Source organism: Plasmodium knowlesi (genome assembly GCF_000006355.2).
Source record: "Plasmodium knowlesi strain H genome assembly, chromosome: 4".
Classification (NCBI taxonomy): domain Eukaryota; phylum Apicomplexa; class Aconoidasida; order Haemosporida; family Plasmodiidae; genus Plasmodium; species Plasmodium knowlesi.
The window spans coordinates 324,672-343,708 of record NC_011905.2 but is presented as its reverse complement, the minus strand read 5'-3'; the positions used below and the strand labels follow the sequence as shown (position 1 = coordinate 343,708).

The 19,037-nt window shown below is 42.2% G+C and overlaps 6 protein-coding genes across 6 annotated transcripts; 2 read left to right on the top strand and 4 right to left on the bottom strand.

The window, feature by feature from the left end:
- Positions 1-530: 530 nt before the first annotated feature.
- On the bottom strand, positions 531-1,099 carry PKNH_0407800 (conserved protein, unknown function; the record flags this gene model as incomplete). Its single annotated transcript, XM_002257867.1, has 2 exons — positions 531-818; positions 1,004-1,099. 2 exons carry the CDS (start codon positions 1,097-1,099, stop codon positions 531-533), a joined length of 384 nt encoding a protein of 127 aa, XP_002257903.1.
- Positions 1,100-1,175: 76 nt separating this feature from the next.
- On the bottom strand, positions 1,176-1,936 carry PKNH_0407700 (conserved protein, unknown function; the record flags this gene model as incomplete). The annotated part of the gene is made up of 3 exons (XM_039113860.1): positions 1,176-1,221; positions 1,374-1,460; positions 1,833-1,936. 3 exons carry the CDS (start codon positions 1,934-1,936, stop codon positions 1,176-1,178), a joined length of 237 nt encoding a protein of 78 aa, XP_038969472.1.
- Positions 1,937-2,294: 358 nt separating this feature from the next.
- Positions 2,295-3,917, top strand: PKNH_0407600 (protein kinase 7, putative; the record flags this gene model as incomplete). Its single annotated transcript, XM_002257866.1, has 4 exons — positions 2,295-2,403; positions 2,690-3,201; positions 3,295-3,624; positions 3,834-3,917. 4 exons carry the CDS (start codon positions 2,295-2,297, stop codon positions 3,915-3,917), a joined length of 1,035 nt encoding a protein of 344 aa, XP_002257902.1.
- PKNH_0407500 (tetratricopeptide repeat protein, putative) lies at positions 3,912-5,963 on the bottom strand (the record flags this gene model as incomplete). Its single annotated transcript, XM_002257865.2, has 5 exons — positions 3,912-4,001; positions 4,106-4,454; positions 4,644-5,453; positions 5,645-5,730; positions 5,880-5,963. The coding sequence occupies 5 exons, from the start codon at positions 5,961-5,963 to the stop codon at positions 3,912-3,914; spliced, it is 1,419 nt and encodes a 472-aa protein (XP_002257901.2).
- An 880-nt stretch (positions 5,964-6,843) lies between these two features.
- Positions 6,844-14,478, bottom strand: PKNH_0407400 (conserved Plasmodium protein, unknown function; the record flags this gene model as incomplete). Its single annotated transcript, XM_039113859.1, has 12 exons — positions 6,844-7,209; positions 7,298-7,413; positions 7,565-7,697; positions 7,802-7,924; positions 8,086-8,205; positions 8,334-8,378; positions 8,531-8,708; positions 8,897-8,959; positions 9,118-9,252; positions 9,382-9,749; positions 9,877-13,308; positions 13,414-14,478. 12 exons carry the CDS (start codon positions 14,476-14,478, stop codon positions 6,844-6,846), a joined length of 6,144 nt encoding a protein of 2,047 aa, XP_038969471.1.
- Positions 14,479-16,364: 1,886 nt separating this feature from the next.
- On the top strand, positions 16,365-17,036 carry PKNH_0407300 (uncharacterized protein; the record flags this gene model as incomplete). The annotated part of the gene is made up of 2 exons (XM_002257863.1): positions 16,365-16,655; positions 16,863-17,036. 2 exons carry the CDS (start codon positions 16,365-16,367, stop codon positions 17,034-17,036), a joined length of 465 nt encoding a protein of 154 aa, XP_002257899.1.
- Between the last annotated feature and the right edge of the window lie 2,001 nt (positions 17,037-19,037).

Here is a 19,037-nt window from a genome sequence, read left to right as displayed (position 1 = left end):
TGCACCTACTGCCCATCTTTATTGCATACGTGGCGATGCTCATCCATCCTCCTTGTCCCCTCCTGCCTCCATTCCGCAACCCGAAATTTTGAAATTCCCTCCACTACTTTTTGAATACACCCTCATGTAACCCATCCTATAGAGCGCGCTCATCTCATACAGACCCACGGGGATGAGTGGCCAAAGTTGGAAATGTAGTTGCAATTTCCTTAGCCCTCTTTGTGTTCACCTTTTATTTATTATTTTTTTTTAACCCCTTTTTTTTTTCTATCCCCCATTTCGTAATTTACGTATTCATAAACTCCCCCGGCGTCGAAATGTCACCGCAACATAGCGACGTCCAAACTCAGCTAGTCTTTGCGCCCATTTGATTTTTCACTTTTTTTTTTTTTTTTTTTTTTTTTTTTTAAAAGTTCGCCAAATTACACCGTTGAAAAAAGGGAATGTTAGAAGTTGGGAAAATGGACGGTTGGAGCAGAAGACCCCACTGCTTCAACAAGCTGGTTAACTCATTTGTTTGGCCAATCCGCCTACCGAATGATCTGCACGTACTGCTCGTAGGAGGCGCTTCCGTTATGTCGGAAAATATCATCTTCGCTGTTCTTGAAAAAGTTGAAAAAACTTATGGACATGTTACGGGGGGAAAAACGATCCCAGTAGGAAGACTTCAAGGGGTTTATTAAAAGGTCCACGGACAAGACGCTCACCAATCCGAAGTAAACAAATATTCGTAGCGACTCACACTTCTGCTTGAAGTCTTGGTAGGTGTACGACTTTTTGTGCAGGAGGTCCATTGCATATTCTACGTTCTTGGCGATCTGTATAGAAGGGGGTGAAAAACGATGGGCTTGGTGCCGTGCGGGGGAAGATGAGCGAGGGCGATATTGGGAGGATCTCCCCAGGTTGACACCCTTAGAGATGGAATATGCAACTGCCCACGTAGATGCCATTCAGTTAATAATTCTTTTTTTTCTTTTTTCACGCATTCCTGAGCTGTGTGTACCTCCTTCGGTTGGGGCCCCCTAACAATATTTCCCAAAAATCTCTTATGACTAAAAATGAAAAATTGTCTGGCCACGTTCATATTGGAAATGCTCATCTGAAGGTGAATGTTCTCTTCAGGGATATCACTGTCGAGTTTCAACGGTGAGGAGGTTCCTGTCCTGTGCAGTTTACTACTTGACGATTTTTTTAATTTGAGAGGACACTTGGTGAACGAATCTGCGAAGGAGACGAATGGGCACGTGGGCATGTCTCCACAGTTGCTGAGTGGGGTTCGTTTTCATGCAACACCTTTTTGATGCACTAACAAATGGTCAATTGGATTTCTCTCAAAATCACTTTTTTTTTTTTTTTTTTTTTTCTTTTCCGACTTGTTCGGCCAGAAACCCGGGAATTTAAACATATGCGGTTCCTGCTGTATGGGTAAAATTTCCTTTTGGTACTCGTTCCTGAAAAACCTGACCAGAAGGAATTCCAAAAGGGGAAAAAAAAAAAATTTACATTAACAACAACAATAATAACAATAATAGCAATAACATCGTGGGGAATAGACACTTTTTCAAGTATGCACGTATTGCGTGTATTCCCCCCTCCCGGGGGGTTATCCACCAGGGGGACCGCCCGATGCACATTATCGCATCATAGAGGAATTCTTGCATATCTCCTTTTCATTTCCTTTCACAATCCACAATTGTTCATAGGATTTTCCGACAGTACCTCACTCGGCGTGTGCAGTGAGCAGACGGACAAAAAAAAAAATAATAAATAAAATAAAGTAAAAAAAAAAAAAAAAGAAAAAAAAAAACAAAATAATGCTACGCTCGACTTACCACTCCCTCCGTTTTAGCCAATTCCCAACGAGTTTATCAAAAAAAATTGTATTTCTTCTTTTTCTACATTTACTTAAGCTTCTTCTTTTTTTCGGCACAGCCATAATACGCCAAAAAGGGGGAAGCAGAAAAGGCGGGGAATTATGTAACTGCTTATTTGTGGGAGGTTAATCCTGGCTAGCTATTTGTTATAATTTTTTTTTTTTCAGTTATAAAATTACAAGTTATTGCCTGACCGTTCATACATTTCAGTTATTCCAACATTGACAAATACATGTGTGCGTTGTTCCCCTACGTGGTCCAGCACCTGCCTCTTTGTGGGAACAGCCAACGGGGGGGGGCATGTCGCGTCGAGTCAAATCACTGTTTGATGATCCACAGTAGGCTGCAAATTTGTTACATTATTTTACACTGCATTGTATTATACTGTGTTGCATTACATCTGCGCTGTGCTAGGGCGACATGTGGGATATTCTGAGGCGACACGATAAAGTCACTCCGCTGGAGAAGAAAGAGAAGGGCGGTCAGTGTTTCGTGAACGATTATCGTGTTGTGCGCACGGTCAAGGAAGGTGAGTGAGCTTGAGGAAGAGTAAAACTCAGTAGTATTCCATTTGTAAAAGAAGGAAAAGAAACAATTGAGCACAAAAGTGTCCCCATTTTTGTAAAAAAAAAAAAAAAAAAAAAAAATAAATATTGGGGCGTGGTGGAAGAACATGACAATGCACTGCACATGCTTGTGCGGGTGCAATTTTTGTCGACCAATTTTTCAGTCGTCCCTAATGGGGGTTAATTTTTTATGCCGCGTCATCTCGCCACCTAGCCACTCTACAATCTTCTTATTTCCCTCCTACACAGACAAACTCAGCAAAGTAATTTTATGCGAGCGGGGAGAAAAACTTTACGCCATAAAAAAATACAAAAAAAGGGTGTTACTTAAACAAAGGGAATTTCATAAGAAGAGCCACTGCACCCAAGTAGTCGTGCGTTCCAAATACGACGATTTAAAAAACGAATTAGAAATTCTGGCAGACATAAAAAATGATTATTGCCTGACCTGCGACGAAATCATAGCAAATGAGAACGAAATTTATCTTGTGAATAGTTACATGGAAAACGAGGGGATACTCCAGTACGATGACATTTTTTTTGTCCTACGGAAGGATGAGCCATGGTTTGTTCCCCTTTCCGTTATCAAGTGTGTGGCTAAGTGTATCTTACAATCTTTCGTGTACATCCACACGAAGAAGAACATATGCCATCGGGATGTGAAACCGTCGAACATTTTCTGCAGCCGGAACGGGGCAATCAAGTTGGGTGACTTCGGTGAGTCCCAGTACATGACCAACGGAATAATACGGGGCACCAAGGTGAGTGACGGCAACCTACTTGCTGGCGGTCTCATGATAACCGTATCGTAAACGATCCCATCCTTACCGCCTCCCCAACCGCACTCCCCGCAGGGCACTTACGAATTCATGCCTCCCGAGTTTTTCTCTAGCAGGAAGTGCTACTCCGGAGATAAGGTAGACATATGGAGTTTGGGCATCACCCTCTACGCCCTGATCTACCGCGTTATCCCATTCGTCCAGAAGGAATCCCTGCTTCAGTTATTTAGAGACATAGGCAAGGGTCACGTGCAGTATCCTTCCAATAGAAATTATTTTTTAAATGAATACACGAAAAAAGAGGTGCCTTCCTGTGGCCCCAGTTTGTTAAGCACGGACATAGATTTTTTGAAGAATCTTTTGAGAAGGAATCCAAGGGAGAGACCCACGTCGGAGGAGGCACTCGTAAGGAATACACAAACAATAAAAAAAAAAAAGAGAAGTTTTTCAAAGAGTGCATTATATAGAGGGATAACAAATAGTTTTTTTTTTTTTTTTTTTTAATTCCTTCCTTTTTCTGATAATTATTTACCCATCACCCCTGCATGAACATTTCAGTCTATTGATAGCCGAACGCGCATCTCAGTGCTCTCCCCTTTTTCGCCTCCTCTCAGAAACACGAATGGCTGAAGGACGTCGACTACGCCTGCCTAAAACAATACGCAAAGGAAATCTATAAGAACAGGAAGAAGTTATAGCTGCGCGTAGATTAGGTTCCTCATCCGATCGAGCTCTCCAGAGTTTACGTAGTTTATTCCCTTCATGCTCCTGAGGGAATCCACCTGTGAGTGATTCAAAAAAAATTAATATTAGCGCAGAGCAGCGTGTTGTGTAGATAGACATGCACAAATGTCTGTTCTATTGGTCATGCAGCTATCCTCTTTACCTGTTGGAGGGATGGAACCTTGAATCCATTTTTTCTATACAGGTGTGAAAATTTCACATATCTGAATAGTAGCCTCAGTACCAGTTTGTGTGCCTGGAAGTAGATTCCCTTGGGGTCTTTATAAACCTCCATGTCTGTTGGAAGGAATGCTTCTGTCTGTTCGGGTGTATCGAGTGAGGAGGCTTCTGGATCGTTGACACGCTTTATATCTTCTTTATGTGTTTGAAAAAATGAGAAAAGTATACTTAGCGCTTTGCTTACATCACAGAGGGCGCTTCGAATCTTCTTCATTTCTATGTGGCAGGCGCTTCTGTTGCTGAGCACTGTACAGTAGTATATTCCTCGTTCACTGCGAGGGGGGTGAAAGCGCGGTTTAGGCGCAATGATATAAACATATGGGCCGACTCTCTCACGCAGTGCCAGTGATGCGGACAGGTGTCTCCACAAAAAAATACTACCACGGAGGATGACCCCACTCGATTTATTTCATGGGTCACCCCACAAACACAAAAAAAACAAACATACACACGTATCGTACCTGTCATTTTCATCAATAATTTGGTTGTACAGTTCCATGGAAAGGTCGAATTTCTTCTCCGCGAAAAGTTCATCTGCTTTCCCTTTTAATGTTTTAAAGTCGATATTATGGTAATGGCCCATTTTCCCTTTTCTTGTTTCTTTTTCAATGGGAACAGAAATGATAGGGGTGGGGTGCATGGATATGTCTGCAAACAGGTTTACAAAGATTTCTATATCGTTAATCATATCGGCTCGGTTCACTAGCGCCTTCCTCTTGGAATCCCCATCGGCATGTGAATCACCCTTCGATGTGTTGCCTGTTTTCCTTTTAGGTGCGCCATCTCCATTCGTGAGATCCTTCCCTGACCTGTTCACGTCAAAGTCATACACTTCTTCTATGAGGAAATTATTTCTGTACTCTTTTTTTTCAAAAGAAAAATTAGATACTCGGTCTTTTATCTCGGGTTGATTCATAAAGACAAATCTGCTCGTGTGATCTGTTTCGCCAAGGTGCATTAGCTCGTCGCTCTTTTTCATGCCCCTCTGTTTTGCAATTCCTGGGGAGGTTTCCTTTGCGAGTGGACTCACACTCTTGGGGGAGTCATTATTTACTCGTTCTTCCCGATACTCAGTCGCTTCTCCCTCCTTCTTCGTTCGTCCCCTCTGGCTATTCTGCTTTTCCCTGTACAGTTGCTTATACTTTTTGTAATTTTCATCATCCTTTAGCGCACTGTACGCTTCGCAAATTCGATAGTAGCTTTTCAGGTTGTCTTTGTCCAGCTCCTTGGCCCTGAGGGCATCTTCGAGGCTCTCCTGGAAGGACCCGATCCTTTGTCGCGCGATGAAAAAAAAAAAAAAAGAAAAAGAGGAAAGGATCCAATAAAGTTGTTAATGATGCGTACCAGCAGGCATGCAATGTTGAAGTGTCATTAATGTTGGCACATGTTCCCTGGGGGATAGAAGGGAAAAATTCCGCCCCCCCCCTGGCGTCTCTTTCTCTCTATTGCTCCGCTCTTTTACTTGAAATAAGCCAAGGATCGGTTCGTGTAAAGGATGGAGCACTTTGGCATGTATTTTATGCTTCTGGTGTAGTGGAATATCGACAGCTGCGAAGGGTGACAGGGAAGGATGCGTCAAGTGGGTAGTCCCCAATGAAGGTTTCCAACAAGTTCTCACAATTATCAATGAATAATTGGAGTAGCGCACACTCTGTATGGACCATATGATTTTATCCCTATTGAATTGGATCCCTCACCTCATAGTCCCCCTGAGAAAAAAATAAATTCCCCTGCTCCTTCTCCCTCTCTGCCTCCAGCGCATTCTTGATGTCGTCTTTCATGGCGTCCGTTAAGGATCTGCTACACCCTTTCAGTTTTATCACCCTCTACGCAGTTGAAAAAATTTGAAAGGGCAGGATGTGAAAGAAAGAAATGTACTGCTCGGATTTCCAAAGGGGATGATACTCATTTAGAGAACCATAGGAAAGCATTGGAGACTCTAAATGTAAGTAAATCCTCCCATTGGTCATTCCCTCCTTTGGTGCGTTCAAGTTTGTACATTTACGTGACCGATGATGAGAGGTAGAAGAGCTTCTAATAAATTTACTAAAATATTCTACATACTTCTTCCTTTTTAGTTTTCACAACCTTGGCGCATTTTATGCCTGGGGTAGGCCATATTAGGTAACCAACCTAACCTCCTCCGTCGGGGTGGCGCCAACGTGGGTCTTTTCGTGGAAGATCCCACAAAGAGTTCCACATTCCCGTCCCCCCCCCAAAAAAAAAAAAAAATTCGAATCCCTTTTGGGAATTAAAATAATTTAAAAGTTATCTATATGACATGTAACTAATAAGGGAAAAAAAAAAAAAAAAAAAAAAAAAAATTGCTTGACAGAAGGAGAAATTCCCCTTTTTTTTTCGTTTTTTTTTTGACATTCTTGGGGAGAGAAATTAGAAAAGTGGGTCACCGTATGGACTCTCCTTGGCACGCCAATGATTCGTACTGGGTCGTGCATATGCAGCGTGAGGGAAGACCATGCGAGTCTGCTCCGTAGGAATGCGCCACGTGTGGGTACGCTGCGTATGGGCTGTGTTTCTCTCACCACCAAAGCAGTAAAATAAGGCAAAGAAAAAAAAAAAAAAAAAAAAAAAGATATACACACATGTAGAATGTCAGCATATACGCACATGTGATACCTTTCCCCCAGGCGCGTATTTCTTTCACTTATATTTTTTCCGTAGCATGGCACTTTTTTCGTGGATGTCCCTGGTGCGCAGTTTTGTTTGTTTTTTTTTTTTGGGAACGACGGCCTGGTCCAAGTCCTCCTTATGCGCATGGGCGCTGTTTTGTTCCGCCACGCACTTGGGTTCATTCTCATGGGCGATATTTGCGTCTACCTCTGCATTTGCATCAGAACATTTGGAGGGCATCCTTGCACGCGCAGAATCATCGTCTCCAGAATTGCCCTTCGTCTCGAGCAGGTGAACCCCTTGTGACTCCTGATCGCCCTGAACCACTTTTCCCATTTGTCTAATTTCCTTTAGTAGGCTCTGCATGTTGGCCTCCAACACGACGTTCTCATATTTCTACGGAGGGGAGGTGATGAAGCGATGGAAGGGAGAAGCTCCGTAGAGTTTTATCACTGTAGCAGTGCGCGTGCCTATCCTCGCTTACGATGGCCGAAATCTTCGCGTCCACGTTGCTAATTTGCTCGCGCAGCCTCTGTTCAGACATTTGAAAAATGAGTTTTCTGTTTTTTTTCTTAGCCTCCAGTGAACTGATCACATTATCTAAGGTCATGGAAAAAAAAAAAAATAAAATAATAACACAAAGGCATTTCTATCACCATGGGGTTGTGTACCCATCGTAAGGAGGGGAAATATGTCTGAAGAAAGATAGACACTCTGAAATGTGTCCCCTCTCCAACGGCTCATCACTTACTTATATCACTAAAGAGAAACTCGCAGTTCTGCTTGAGGTACTTGACGTCGTCGACCCCTTCTTCTATATCCATGAGTGAGAAGTGCAAGTAGTCTTTTTTTATTTTGTTTCTGCGAATGTCGTTCTTTAGTTTCTGCAGATGATGGAAGGAAGCGACCCAGCATGACAGTGTGCAGATACAACAGAAGAAACGACCCACCGTGCCGGAGTACAGAAATTATCACATCTGGGTATTACCTGGATGCTCCGTCGCAGCTCGAAATTCTCATGGATAATTTGGTTCGTGTCTGCAATGTGCTTCTGGATTATTTTTTTTTTTATGAATAAATTCTTCCTGGAGTCAAAGTCGAATCCGATGACCTGGAAGTAGAGGGGGACACACCGATGGGCATTTCTCCACGGAGAGAATTTTTTCTTCATATGGAGAGATACGTTCCGCCGAGAGGAAAAGAAGGAGCTTGATCAGGGTGATCGACTGGACCAGAGGGAGCAAGTCACCCTTCTTCCTTTCCCCCACTTACGTTTTCATATTTCTGCTCCATGAGGACATCGAAGTTCATGCACTCGTGGAGGAACCTCTTCTTGAACTTTTGCTTCTTCTTCGTAAGTAGTTCTCTTAAGGCCAAATTCCTCTTGTGTTTCTGCGGGAAGTGGGGGGAGTATGGATGGAATGGACGAGGCGGTCTGCCTACCTGCGCATATTGACGGAAAAGTGGACGGAGCATGAGCTCGATTCCCCTTGGTGGCGATACTTCCCTCCTTCGTGTACCTCCAACAGGTGCTTCCTGTCTTCCCGTAGCGATTGCTCGTCAACCTGAAGGGATTAAAATTTTGCCGTTGTGTGCAAATTTGTCCGCAAAAAAAGAGAGGCCGGTCTTGCGACTCTTCCTAGACACACACACACACACACATACACCATTGTGCTCTCTTTGGAGTCACCATTTCATGTTTCCATAAAATTCCTACCTGTAGTACATCTAATTGTTTCATCGAATCCTCAAGCTTCGATAATTCCTCATCGACTTCAGTCCTCCTATATTCTATTTTTCGTAGAGCTTCTTCCTTCCTTTCTTCATTTATTAATGTGGCGTAAATGGAAATACAGTAGAGCTCATGCAGCTTGATAACTTTTTGTATGTTGTATCTGGTAGGGTGCGTCGGTTCAGATGGAGTAAATGGGTCAGAGGAGAAGGGGAACTACTTACGAGGCACGCTTTATGTGAGTAATTTGTTTCACTTCGGAAGGGATTCCTTCAAAAAGGAAGCTAAAGATTTTTTTTTTCTTTTAATTTTTCATTTTTTTTTTTTTTTTTTTTTTCCGTGTGGACTTACTTCTTCTTCCTCAACTGCTTTAACTTCTCATTGAACTCTTCGCACTGACCGGAGATCTGATAGCTGCAGGATGGGATGCATGGCGATACGAATGGCTCAGAGAATGGTTCGACAAATGCGAATCCGCATAATGGACAAACGTGCAGTCACCGGATTGCTCCATCTCTCCACAGGGATCCACACACCAATGGCATGAGAAGCACATGTAGGCATCCACTTACATGTAACTCTTCACATCAGATAGCGAATTTTTTACATCATTTTTCTTCTTTTCCTGGATCTCAAGACTTTCTGGGTCCGCTTGATCGTCACAAGTGGCTGTGTCTTTGGGGGGGTCCTTGTCCGCCTCTGGTTCACTTCGGGGAAGACAGAAGCAGATGGATAAGACAGCCCAAGTTCCGGACACAGCATTGTATAAGGCACAATGGGGTGGGGACACATCTATGTTGTCTCCTTCTGTCAGAATCTGTCTACCTTGTACTTACCCTCCAAAAGCGGTTTCCATCCGAAAATTGTCCCCCTTCTTCTGCGCTTTCACAATTGTGTCCCCTTTTTCATGTTCGCCAAAGTCATCCCCCGTTTGACTTTGCAATTTGAGTTTGTGCAGATGCATTTCAAGCAACACGTCAGGGTCAATTTTGTTGGAAACAGGTAACGTGTCCCTCTTGAATCCTTTTAATTCTCCCGTATTGTAAAGACTAGGGTTGATGGTATGAGAGTAGGGATGACTAAAATATTTGTCCGTAGCTTCGAGGGAGAGCTTCAGTTTGTTGGAAATCAAGTTAATTTCTTCAACGTAGTTTTGCTTTTCTTCCTTCAGGCCGAGGAAGTGGCTCCCGAATTTGGCCTTTTGCTGTAATGTAGGTGGTTAAGGCGGTGAAAAAGACGGGAGCAGTGGAAGGAAAAAGTTTACTCAGCTTAGCCTCCTCAACGAAGAAGAAAGCATAGCCGATCATAGCGTTTTTCCATGCGATGCCAACCTGGTCGATAAGCATCTGCAGCACGTAGCACTGCAAGCGCTTCCGCGCGTTCGTAAACAACTCGCAAGGGGAGTACAGGAGGTAGTTCCACTGCACGCTGTCCACCCCACTGGATGAGAAAGAGGAACCGAACAAGTTGGCGTACAAATAATTCAAATTCATGTTTGTGCATAGGTAGTAATGAGAAAAGAAGAGGGAAGAAAAGTCTTCGGTGTACCGATCTATGTAATCTTTTGTTGTTTTTAAAAAGTAAAGGACATTATTTTTTTCTACATTTTGAAAAAAGTCGGATTCCTTAAGTTGAAGGAAACGCAGCATTTTAATTTTCTCTCTAATTGGGGAAGAAACATTGTAATTTCTTTTTTTGAACGCATTGGTCACATATGAATTTGTCTTTAATCCGAAGAGGAAGTCGACTTGTGCAAGAGTGGAGCATTTTTTCTCTAGCTTTTTTATTAGGTGTTCTTTGACTAATTTTTTTTTTCCAAATTTTTTTTTTATTTTTTCAAATTCATTGATTAAAATTTCTGACTCGTTAATAATTTTTTTATCGAAAAAAAAGTTTTTTCTGTCCAATTTGATACTACTGTTGCTATTTTCGTTTTGGGTGATTAGTTCCTTCAGTTGTTTTCGGAGCTTGTCTATTTGCTCTCTTTCTTCCTTCCTCTTCGCGTGGAGTTCACTCAGGTAAAGCTTGTTTTGGTAATTTTCAAGGCACTCCTCCAGGGGGAGGCAGTACTCGTTTTCGTTCAGGAAAGTGAAGATGGTCGTTTCGTTGTCGAAGAAGAAGTTCGTATGCCGAGGCGCTCCGGTGAAAGTGGTAGCGGTGATAGAGACAGCAGCATCCCCTAGAGTGCCCGCACCGGAGAAGCTAACTTTATCATCACCAGTATGAGCCTCTTTTGTGGTACCACTTTGGTGGCCTGCCCACTCAATTGATACGCTCTCCTGGAAGCTTTTCCCCCGCTTGACCCGGAGGCGCTTCCTCAGGGCACTGCTGTACACTTTTAAAAACACCACACTGGGTTGCCTCAAAAAAAAATTCACGTCACCTGGGTAGGAAGTCCCTTCACTTGGCTTCAACAAAGTGGCTTGCATAGTTGAGTCTATGTCCTGTTGGCATATAAGTTCGAGGGAAGGGTCCCCATTGATTATCTCTAGCGGGTTGGGTTGATCTTTACCCACATGGTTATCCTGCAGTGATCTGCTTGGTTCGTGATCGCCTCCCACCTGATCACCCCTGGGTGCCATTCTGAGAAAACACGACGGAACCTCCAGACGGAAGTACCTCTCCTTAGTCAAGAACAAATTGTATGTTCCACTTTTCATATCCACTGGGTGAAAGAAGTTAATCCTTTCCATTCCGCCCATAGAGGGGACTTGCACCTCAGGCCCCTTCACGATCCCAAGCGGATATGCTGTACTGTCGAAGGAGAAGGTAACAACGTTATTCAAGTCTGTGACGATGTAAAAGCTGCATATATGTCCAGCATTCTGTTCCATCCGTTCGTTAATGAACTGAACTCTACCCGTATGACTGAGATCAATGTGTAAGTCTTCATCCCCTACATTTAGACGAAATAAATATGGATCTGGTGATTTTTCTTCGGCATTTTGTTGTCCATTTGGCTGGGTCCCCGAATCCTCGTTGACCTCATCTGGATGAAATGTTTTTCTCTTTCTTCGTTGTTTCAAAATGAATTTTTCGAAGGTTTTTTCGTCATCATTTGGGGCATGCACACCTTCGTGTCTACTCCCTTTGGCTTTTTTCAATCGCCTGAGGAAGGACTTCTTTTCCCCAAATTTGGAGGATGCAATATCATTTGAATACCCTGGGGAGAATTCCCAAAATATAACTTTGTTCATGTAAAAAAAACGGACATTTAAGTGCAAGTCCACGAGGACTAGGTAATTACCAATGACCTTCCCATAAATGACTTTTTTGTGAGGCACCTTCCAATAGAAGATACGAACGTTCGTGTCCCAGTTTTTCTTTCGCATGGTTATGATTTCCTTCTTTATCAGTTCCACGAAGAAGAGGTAGAAGTTGTGTAGGTCTCCGGTGGTCGTCAGGAGGCAGGCATAGTCACAGTCGCGTTGGAAGCTGTAATCCAAGTCGTCGGCGACGTTGACATCGTGCCGTCTATACGTTGAGAGACTCAGCACTAGTGGGGCCATATGGCAGCTTTTGCCGACATTTTCATCTCCTTCCCCTTCATCGTACACCTCAGCGAACAGCTGTCCTATTAGCACCTCATGCACAAAGTAAATGAACAACTTTTCGTGCGACACAGAATAAATCAGGAAGAAGAAGAGAAGCGCTCCGCATACCTTGAAGTAGCCATTGAAGATGTGTTCATGCACCTTATTGAAGATGCCGCACTCGATACATCGACTTTCGAAGCATCCCCCGCTTGTTCTGTGTCTTCTACTAGTTCCACCCCGCAGGTGATGCCTGACACTTCCGTAGAGAAGAATCTTGCAGCTCTTTAGATTGATAAAAAAAAAGGAACCATCCGTGAGGGCCACAAACAAGCAGTTGCATTCTCCCATCATGGAAAGAACATCGAACCATTTGATTCTCCTACCAGTGCAGATAAAATTCATCTCATTGTCTGTAAGGGAGTAACACTTGAGCATTTTAGCTTCATCCAAAGTGAAAAGCTGTTTTGTACTGCAAATTTTAAGGTCCTTTATTTTGTGCAGAACAGTGTGTCCGGAGAGGTAGAAGCTGGAGTCCTCAGCTAGACACATTTTGTTTCGGTTAAAAGTTGTTGTGTAGTAGGAAAGTCCATTTTCGAGCTGAATGTGTAGATTCTCTCCGTGAAGGTGTACACTATTTATCCTGTGCGTTACGTACCTTTCAAAATTGACGATCGAGATAGGGGTAAAGATATGTATAAGGTTGTCAGCATCATAATGCAGCTTAGCAAAGTTGGCCTTCCGTTTCTTCCGCATCTGGCGTAGGTCGTTCTTTCGGTGAGCTCCTTTAGAGAGTGTTTTCACGTTGTTATGGTTATTCTCCCCAGTGGAAGATGAATTGGCGTAATCATCCTTCGAACTGGGGTGTCCATCCATCGAAATGCCACAACCGCCGACACACTCAGCGAAGGCCATGGTGTTCCATCCCTCCTCTTGATCGATTCCCCCTTCCCCGTCCGACTCGTCCATCAACTCAAACCCTTTGTCATTTATTTTATTTTCCACATTTTTAATATCGTTTAATATGGATTCGAAGGTGTCCCTTGGTTGCTTAGGAGGCTTCTTCCTAATATGTCCCCTATTGTTGGCGTCTTCGCTTCCTTTCACCTCCTTTGTACCTGTCTTTTTCGGAGGTACCTCCATTGGAGTCTTTTCCTCCGTCTTCCGCTTCTCCTTTCTTCTCTGGAATAGGCACTTGGTGCTGACGTAGTTGTCTTCGACGGAGGTTACCTGCGGATGAGCGAATGATGGGTGCACAGTTGGGAGCATTCCAAGTTAGCACGTTAACCGCAGTTAGTGGCGACGATAGGTCACGACAGAGTAGTTACGCCCCACCTTGCGAAAGGCGCCCGGGGAAAGCGCGCGATAGTTGACATGAAAGCAGACAATTTCCTTCGTAGCAAATGCGACGAGGAGATACTCAGATTGGTAAGAGATGGAGCATATTCTGGAGTAGTTGTTGTAGCACCTCAGCCGAGGCAGGTCTCTCGAGTTGGTGGAAAGGTCAAAAAAAAGGAGCTCATTATTGTGGAGGCAGATGGTGAAGATATGGAAGTCTAGCCAAGAGGTTGCTACAACGGGGCTGTTCAAGGAGAGTTCCTTCGTAACGTTGGTTACATTTCCTTTTGGAAGATGCTCATTGGAGGTGGATAAAAAAAGCACACTCCTTTTTGACACCAAAATTATTTTCTTCTCATCGTAGGGGCACACCATCATTTTTTTGAAGCTCGATGTGGACTTGTGCGTGCCTATTACTTTCAGTTCTTCCTTCTTGTTGGTGGCCAACTTGAGGGAGCAGATAAGGTAGTCCGCATCGGAGGGTAGATTATTGCCCAAGTGGTCGCTTAACTTCCCACTGCTATCCATTCCAGACAGCGCTCCATCCTGGGAGGGATGCCCACGGCGCCTCTTTAGCAGCAGGTACACCTGGCCATTCCCCAGTGTTACGTCTTTTATGGTTTCGCCAACTCTGTATGTTGAAAGCACCTCGAAGGAGTTTAACCCATTTGCCTCATCGAATACGAGGTAGCACAGAAAATCACCAGAAAATCTACGTATGACCACAGCCATGGCATGATCCTTTTCACTGCAGGAGATTTTCCTCACGGGCTGTGGGATGTACATACCCTCCCCCTTGTATGTTACATAGTTAATTTCCGCCTTCGTTTGTCCCTTCATGGTGACCTCTGTAGTAGGGCCCAATGCTACGTTCGCGCCATTTCTCCTGTGGCCTGCCGCGAGCTCGAAGCGAATATCCCCAAGGGTCTCACAGCACGAAATGAACAAGAACTTTCTCTCATTGTTTACAAGGTTAAGCAGACAAATACAACTTCCTTGCAGGAGGCACATAACATTTTCGCTGATGTGCTGGAAGTCGCAACACGAATTGTAACGCGTCATGGTACATCTTGTAGCGCACGTATTGTAGGATGCAGAGAGTGAAGAAAAGTTAGACAGAAGCCTTAACTGGGATTCACGCAAACAGCGGAATGCAATTAACAGCAGGAAGCACTGCCATATATGGGGCTACGCAACGTTGTGCGTAGCTGATGGGTAAGTCCCTCCACGGTGGGGAAAGGCGAAGGGCAGTGCGTACCTATCCGTGTCACTGTACGCATCTCCCTCTTTTTATTTCCCTCCCATTTTTCATGCTATTCGCCTTCCCGCACTGCGCGAGACAGAGCAAAGGAGAAGGAAGGGGAAAAAAAAAAAAAAAAAAAAAAGAGGGATATTTACCGAGTGCATTACCTTACTGAAGGGACCAACGGGTGGGAGTCCCCATCGGTAAAACATATAGGGAGAGGAAATATGTGAGAAAACGTGAACAAGAGGGGAGAACTGAATTTTGTGTTTATTTTCTTAATATGCTTGTGTGCCATAGGGAAGGAGACTATCCTTCCTCCATTGTTTTACAGGGCTTACGTATAACTCTACGGTCAGGGAGGTAAATTAGCGGTGCGCCATTCGTCTTAGCATGATTGCTCTGGAACGTGGTATAGAGGCAAATTGCGAATGAGCCACTAGGGCAATAGCGCGTCTCTTTCCATCCTACAGAGTTCCCTCATAGGGGGCGCGCAAAAATGTTATGTGTACGTTTTAGCTACATTTGTAAGAGATTTACCCGCGGTTTATTTGCAGAACCCCTTTATTTTTATCTCCGTTGTGAGCATGCGGAGGGACAGCACTGCCATGTTGGGCTCCATTTAAGCTGCATCCCAAAGGAATTACGACGCAAGTGCTCCAACGTCGCAAGTTCCAGGCCAGTTTAGCCGATCCATCACCATATCGGAAGAAAAATGTTGAAGGGCGGAAACAAATTTGTTTACTCTTCATTATCGTATCATTTTATGAGTTTTTTATTTAACTCCCCCCTCCACTGAAGCATACAGAAATGCGAAACTGAAGAACTCCCTATTTTGCGTGCGCACAATTTGAGGGAACACATTCGAATTTTCCTTGTGGGCCAGCTTAGAGGAAAAGCAGAACAGAGTTCCAAGTTGACTGTATTATTTCTATCATCTACTGGGTAATTACCTTTAAGGGTAAAAATTTTCACATTGCGGATACGCGACTTCCTTTAGACTTTTCCCGACACATCTCGAAATGAATATTATGTACGTATGTAAAACGCATGTGCGCAGTTCTCACGGACCCCGTAAAAATCGACGCTATTTTTAGCGGAAGGGGCATGGGCAAGGGAAGATAAGTTGATGAACTGCACAACGGAATGCGACATACATAGGGAATCGGACTGAAGAAGCGGGGAAACGGTAGTTATAGCTATCCTAATACCAGTTAGCCAGGAAGAAAGAAGTATTAACAGAAAAAAAAGAAAAAAAAAAAAAAAAAAAAAAAGCTACTTTATTCATGTAAAATGTGCCATGTAACTGTATAATGTAAGAAATGATTCTTCCGTCGTACATAGCGAAAGAGCGCACAATTGGAAAAGCATAATTGTTTTTTTTCTTTTCGGAAAAATAATTCATATGCTTAATGTTAGGGCGAAGTATTGAGCTACTACGTGAAGAAGAAAGGAAGAAAAATCACTTTCATCGGGAGAAGGAACAACATTTCGCGTAAGTGAAAAAAAGGAAGAAACAAAAGTGACATTCTCTGACGGGGGCTACGGGGGAATAGGGACGTTAAGTAAAACAGAGCTTTGTAGAGAGTAAACCTAAGGAGACGTTCACCACTGCGGAGTGTACTCGTGCAGGTGACGGAGTAGACCACCACATATATTGTGACAGCCACCCATCACAACCTACCTGTCAAAGGAGCCAGCCAAAATGTCGTTCCTCAGTAGCCCCTCAACCAACCATATGATAACTAACCTGACCAAGAGGACAAATGAATTTCAGTCCAAAATAGATAGTATACTTAACAAAATAAGCACGGAGAGCTTGCCCTTCCAGAAGAAGTCCTTCATTTGTTGTGTAAACTGCTTTGACACATACAACACGGATTTTGAGACCATCGGCAAGTGCGTGAACAACTGCCAGAAGGGGACGGAGCATTTTGTGCAGGTCGTCCAGAATGAGATGCAGAACTTGCAGAACAATTTGCAGTCGTGTCAGCAGGTAAAGTGGAAAAAAGAAAAAGAGGGAAAGAAAAATAAAATAATTGCGCACCACGCCCCCGTGGATCTTTACGTGTGCATACTGTACGATTTGACTCCATAAGGAGCATCGAATACGGGGATCCCACGCATTATATGCGACGTTGCCACCCGCTATTCACATTTTTGTCACCCGTTGTACTCTTTTTTCTACTACTCTTTTGTTCAGTCCTGCTTCTACAAGTATTCCCCCAATTATGCCAAGAGCAACGCTAACATAGATGGCCCAACCATCGAGAAAGAAATGGAAGGGTGCGTAGTCAAATGTTTCGATAAGCATGAACCTATGCTACCGGAAATATCCGAACGCCTACACAAGACGCTGAAGGAGGAGATGAAGTAAGATGGAGGGGGGGAAAAGTAATAACCAGTGGGGAGACGTAGCATGGCGTGAACTTCCCTAAGTTGAGCATCACGGAAGAAGCAACATGGGAGGTGGCGGTGCAGAGGTCGACCCCCATAGGAGAAGAACAGAACGGGGAAACAGAACAGAGGGTAGTATATGCCCGTTCCGGAAAGCATGGTGAATTAAGGTAACAGTTCAATGGGGGACCGTACCCCTTGTCTTCCAGCGCTGTACAATCGTATTATATTTTTTTTTTTTTTTTTAAGAAAATAAAACAGTTTTGTAAGAGGAAATTTTGGTTGTTCACCCCCCAGCGCGTATACACATGTATGCTTTGTTTGTGTGCCTAGGCGCATGTGCCTTTTTTCATTTCCTAATATTTGAAGCCCATTATCTCCCAAGGAAGTGGCGCCTTTTTTTTTCATTTTTTTCTTCTTTTTTTTTTTAATTTCTTCTTTTCCGGTGCATTCCTTTACATGTGCTTCTATCTACTTTTCGTTTCTTCCTTTTCCTTTTCCTTATCTTTTTTTTTTTTTCGGTAAAAGAGAAAATGTGCAGTTATAGACAATGAGCGCATAATTCACGTGTAATGCATAATATATAAGTCCCTACGCTATTCACAGAATTTAATTACCAAGCCTACGCCCCCCGCCCCCAGGCGCGGGGACCAGATTACAGCAGTTGTGTTACACATTTGAGGAGCACACAATAATAAAAAAAGAAAAAAAATGGAATAGACGGAAAAAGTATTTTTTATTTTATTTTATTTTTTTTTTTTCTTTTAATTTTTTTTTTCTTTTAATTTTTTTTTTCTTTTAATTTTTTTTTTTCTTTTTTTTCTAAATACACAGAATTAATCACGGCGTTCCGGGCATTCTTGTTTTTTTTTAACTAAATATTCTTTTTCAATTTTTTTATATAAAATATATATATTACTGTGGAATAACATTTCTTATGCAATAAAAAATAGAAAAAAAAAAAAAAGGAAAAGGAAAAACAACAAAAAAAAAAAGAAAAAGGAAAAACAACAAAAAAAAAAAGAAAAAGGAAAAACAACAAAAAAAAAAGAAAAAGGGAAAACAACAAAAAAAAAAAAGAAAAAGGAAAAACAGGAAAAAAAGGAGATGGAATAAAAAATAGGAAAAAAAGGAAAAGAAGGAAAAAAAAATAAAAATGGAAAAAAGTAAAAATGGAATGGACGGAAGAAATATTTTTTTCTTTTTTTCTTTTTTATTCCATCTCCTTTTTTTTTATTTTACAATTGAAAGACCATAGGAATATAGAATTAGAGTAGCTTTCATGAATGCTTCTAAGACCCCTTTTTTTTATGGGGGCGGAAAGAATTGAACTACTCCTTATATGTAACCCAATAATTCAAAAATTAAACAGCAGTTATATAATCTTTAGTATTATTTCTAAATAATTTTAATAACTGAATTATTTTTAACACCTAAGTATTGTTGACATCCAAATATTTTTAACATCAAAATAAGTTTAATCGCAAAATATTTTTAATAACTGAATATTTTTAATAAATGAGAATTCTTAATGTGTAAGTATTTTTAGGGTCCTTCTGCGCAAGGAGAATTATTTCCATTATTATAATATTCCGTGGTGACCTACTTTTTAATGAAAGACAAATTATATATAAAATAACAGCATATGCTACCTACATTGGACATATGCAAAATAAGCATAGAAGAAGTAAATTTCAGAATATGAATACTTTGCCCCCAAACGAACCAATTAAATGTCCAAAATAAAAGGGGGGGCTGAGGGTGGTGGAAGGGAAAAGGAATAAAAAGAAAAGAAGGTGTAAATAAACATATGCGAAAATTAAAATTTGGCAAAATTAATAAAACGTTATTTAGAATGAATTAAAATTCGGGAAAATTAATAAAACGTTAGTTAGAATGAATTAAAATTCGGGAAAATTAATAAAACGTTAGTTAAAATGAATTAAAATTATTTGAAATGAATTATTAGAAACCTCATATA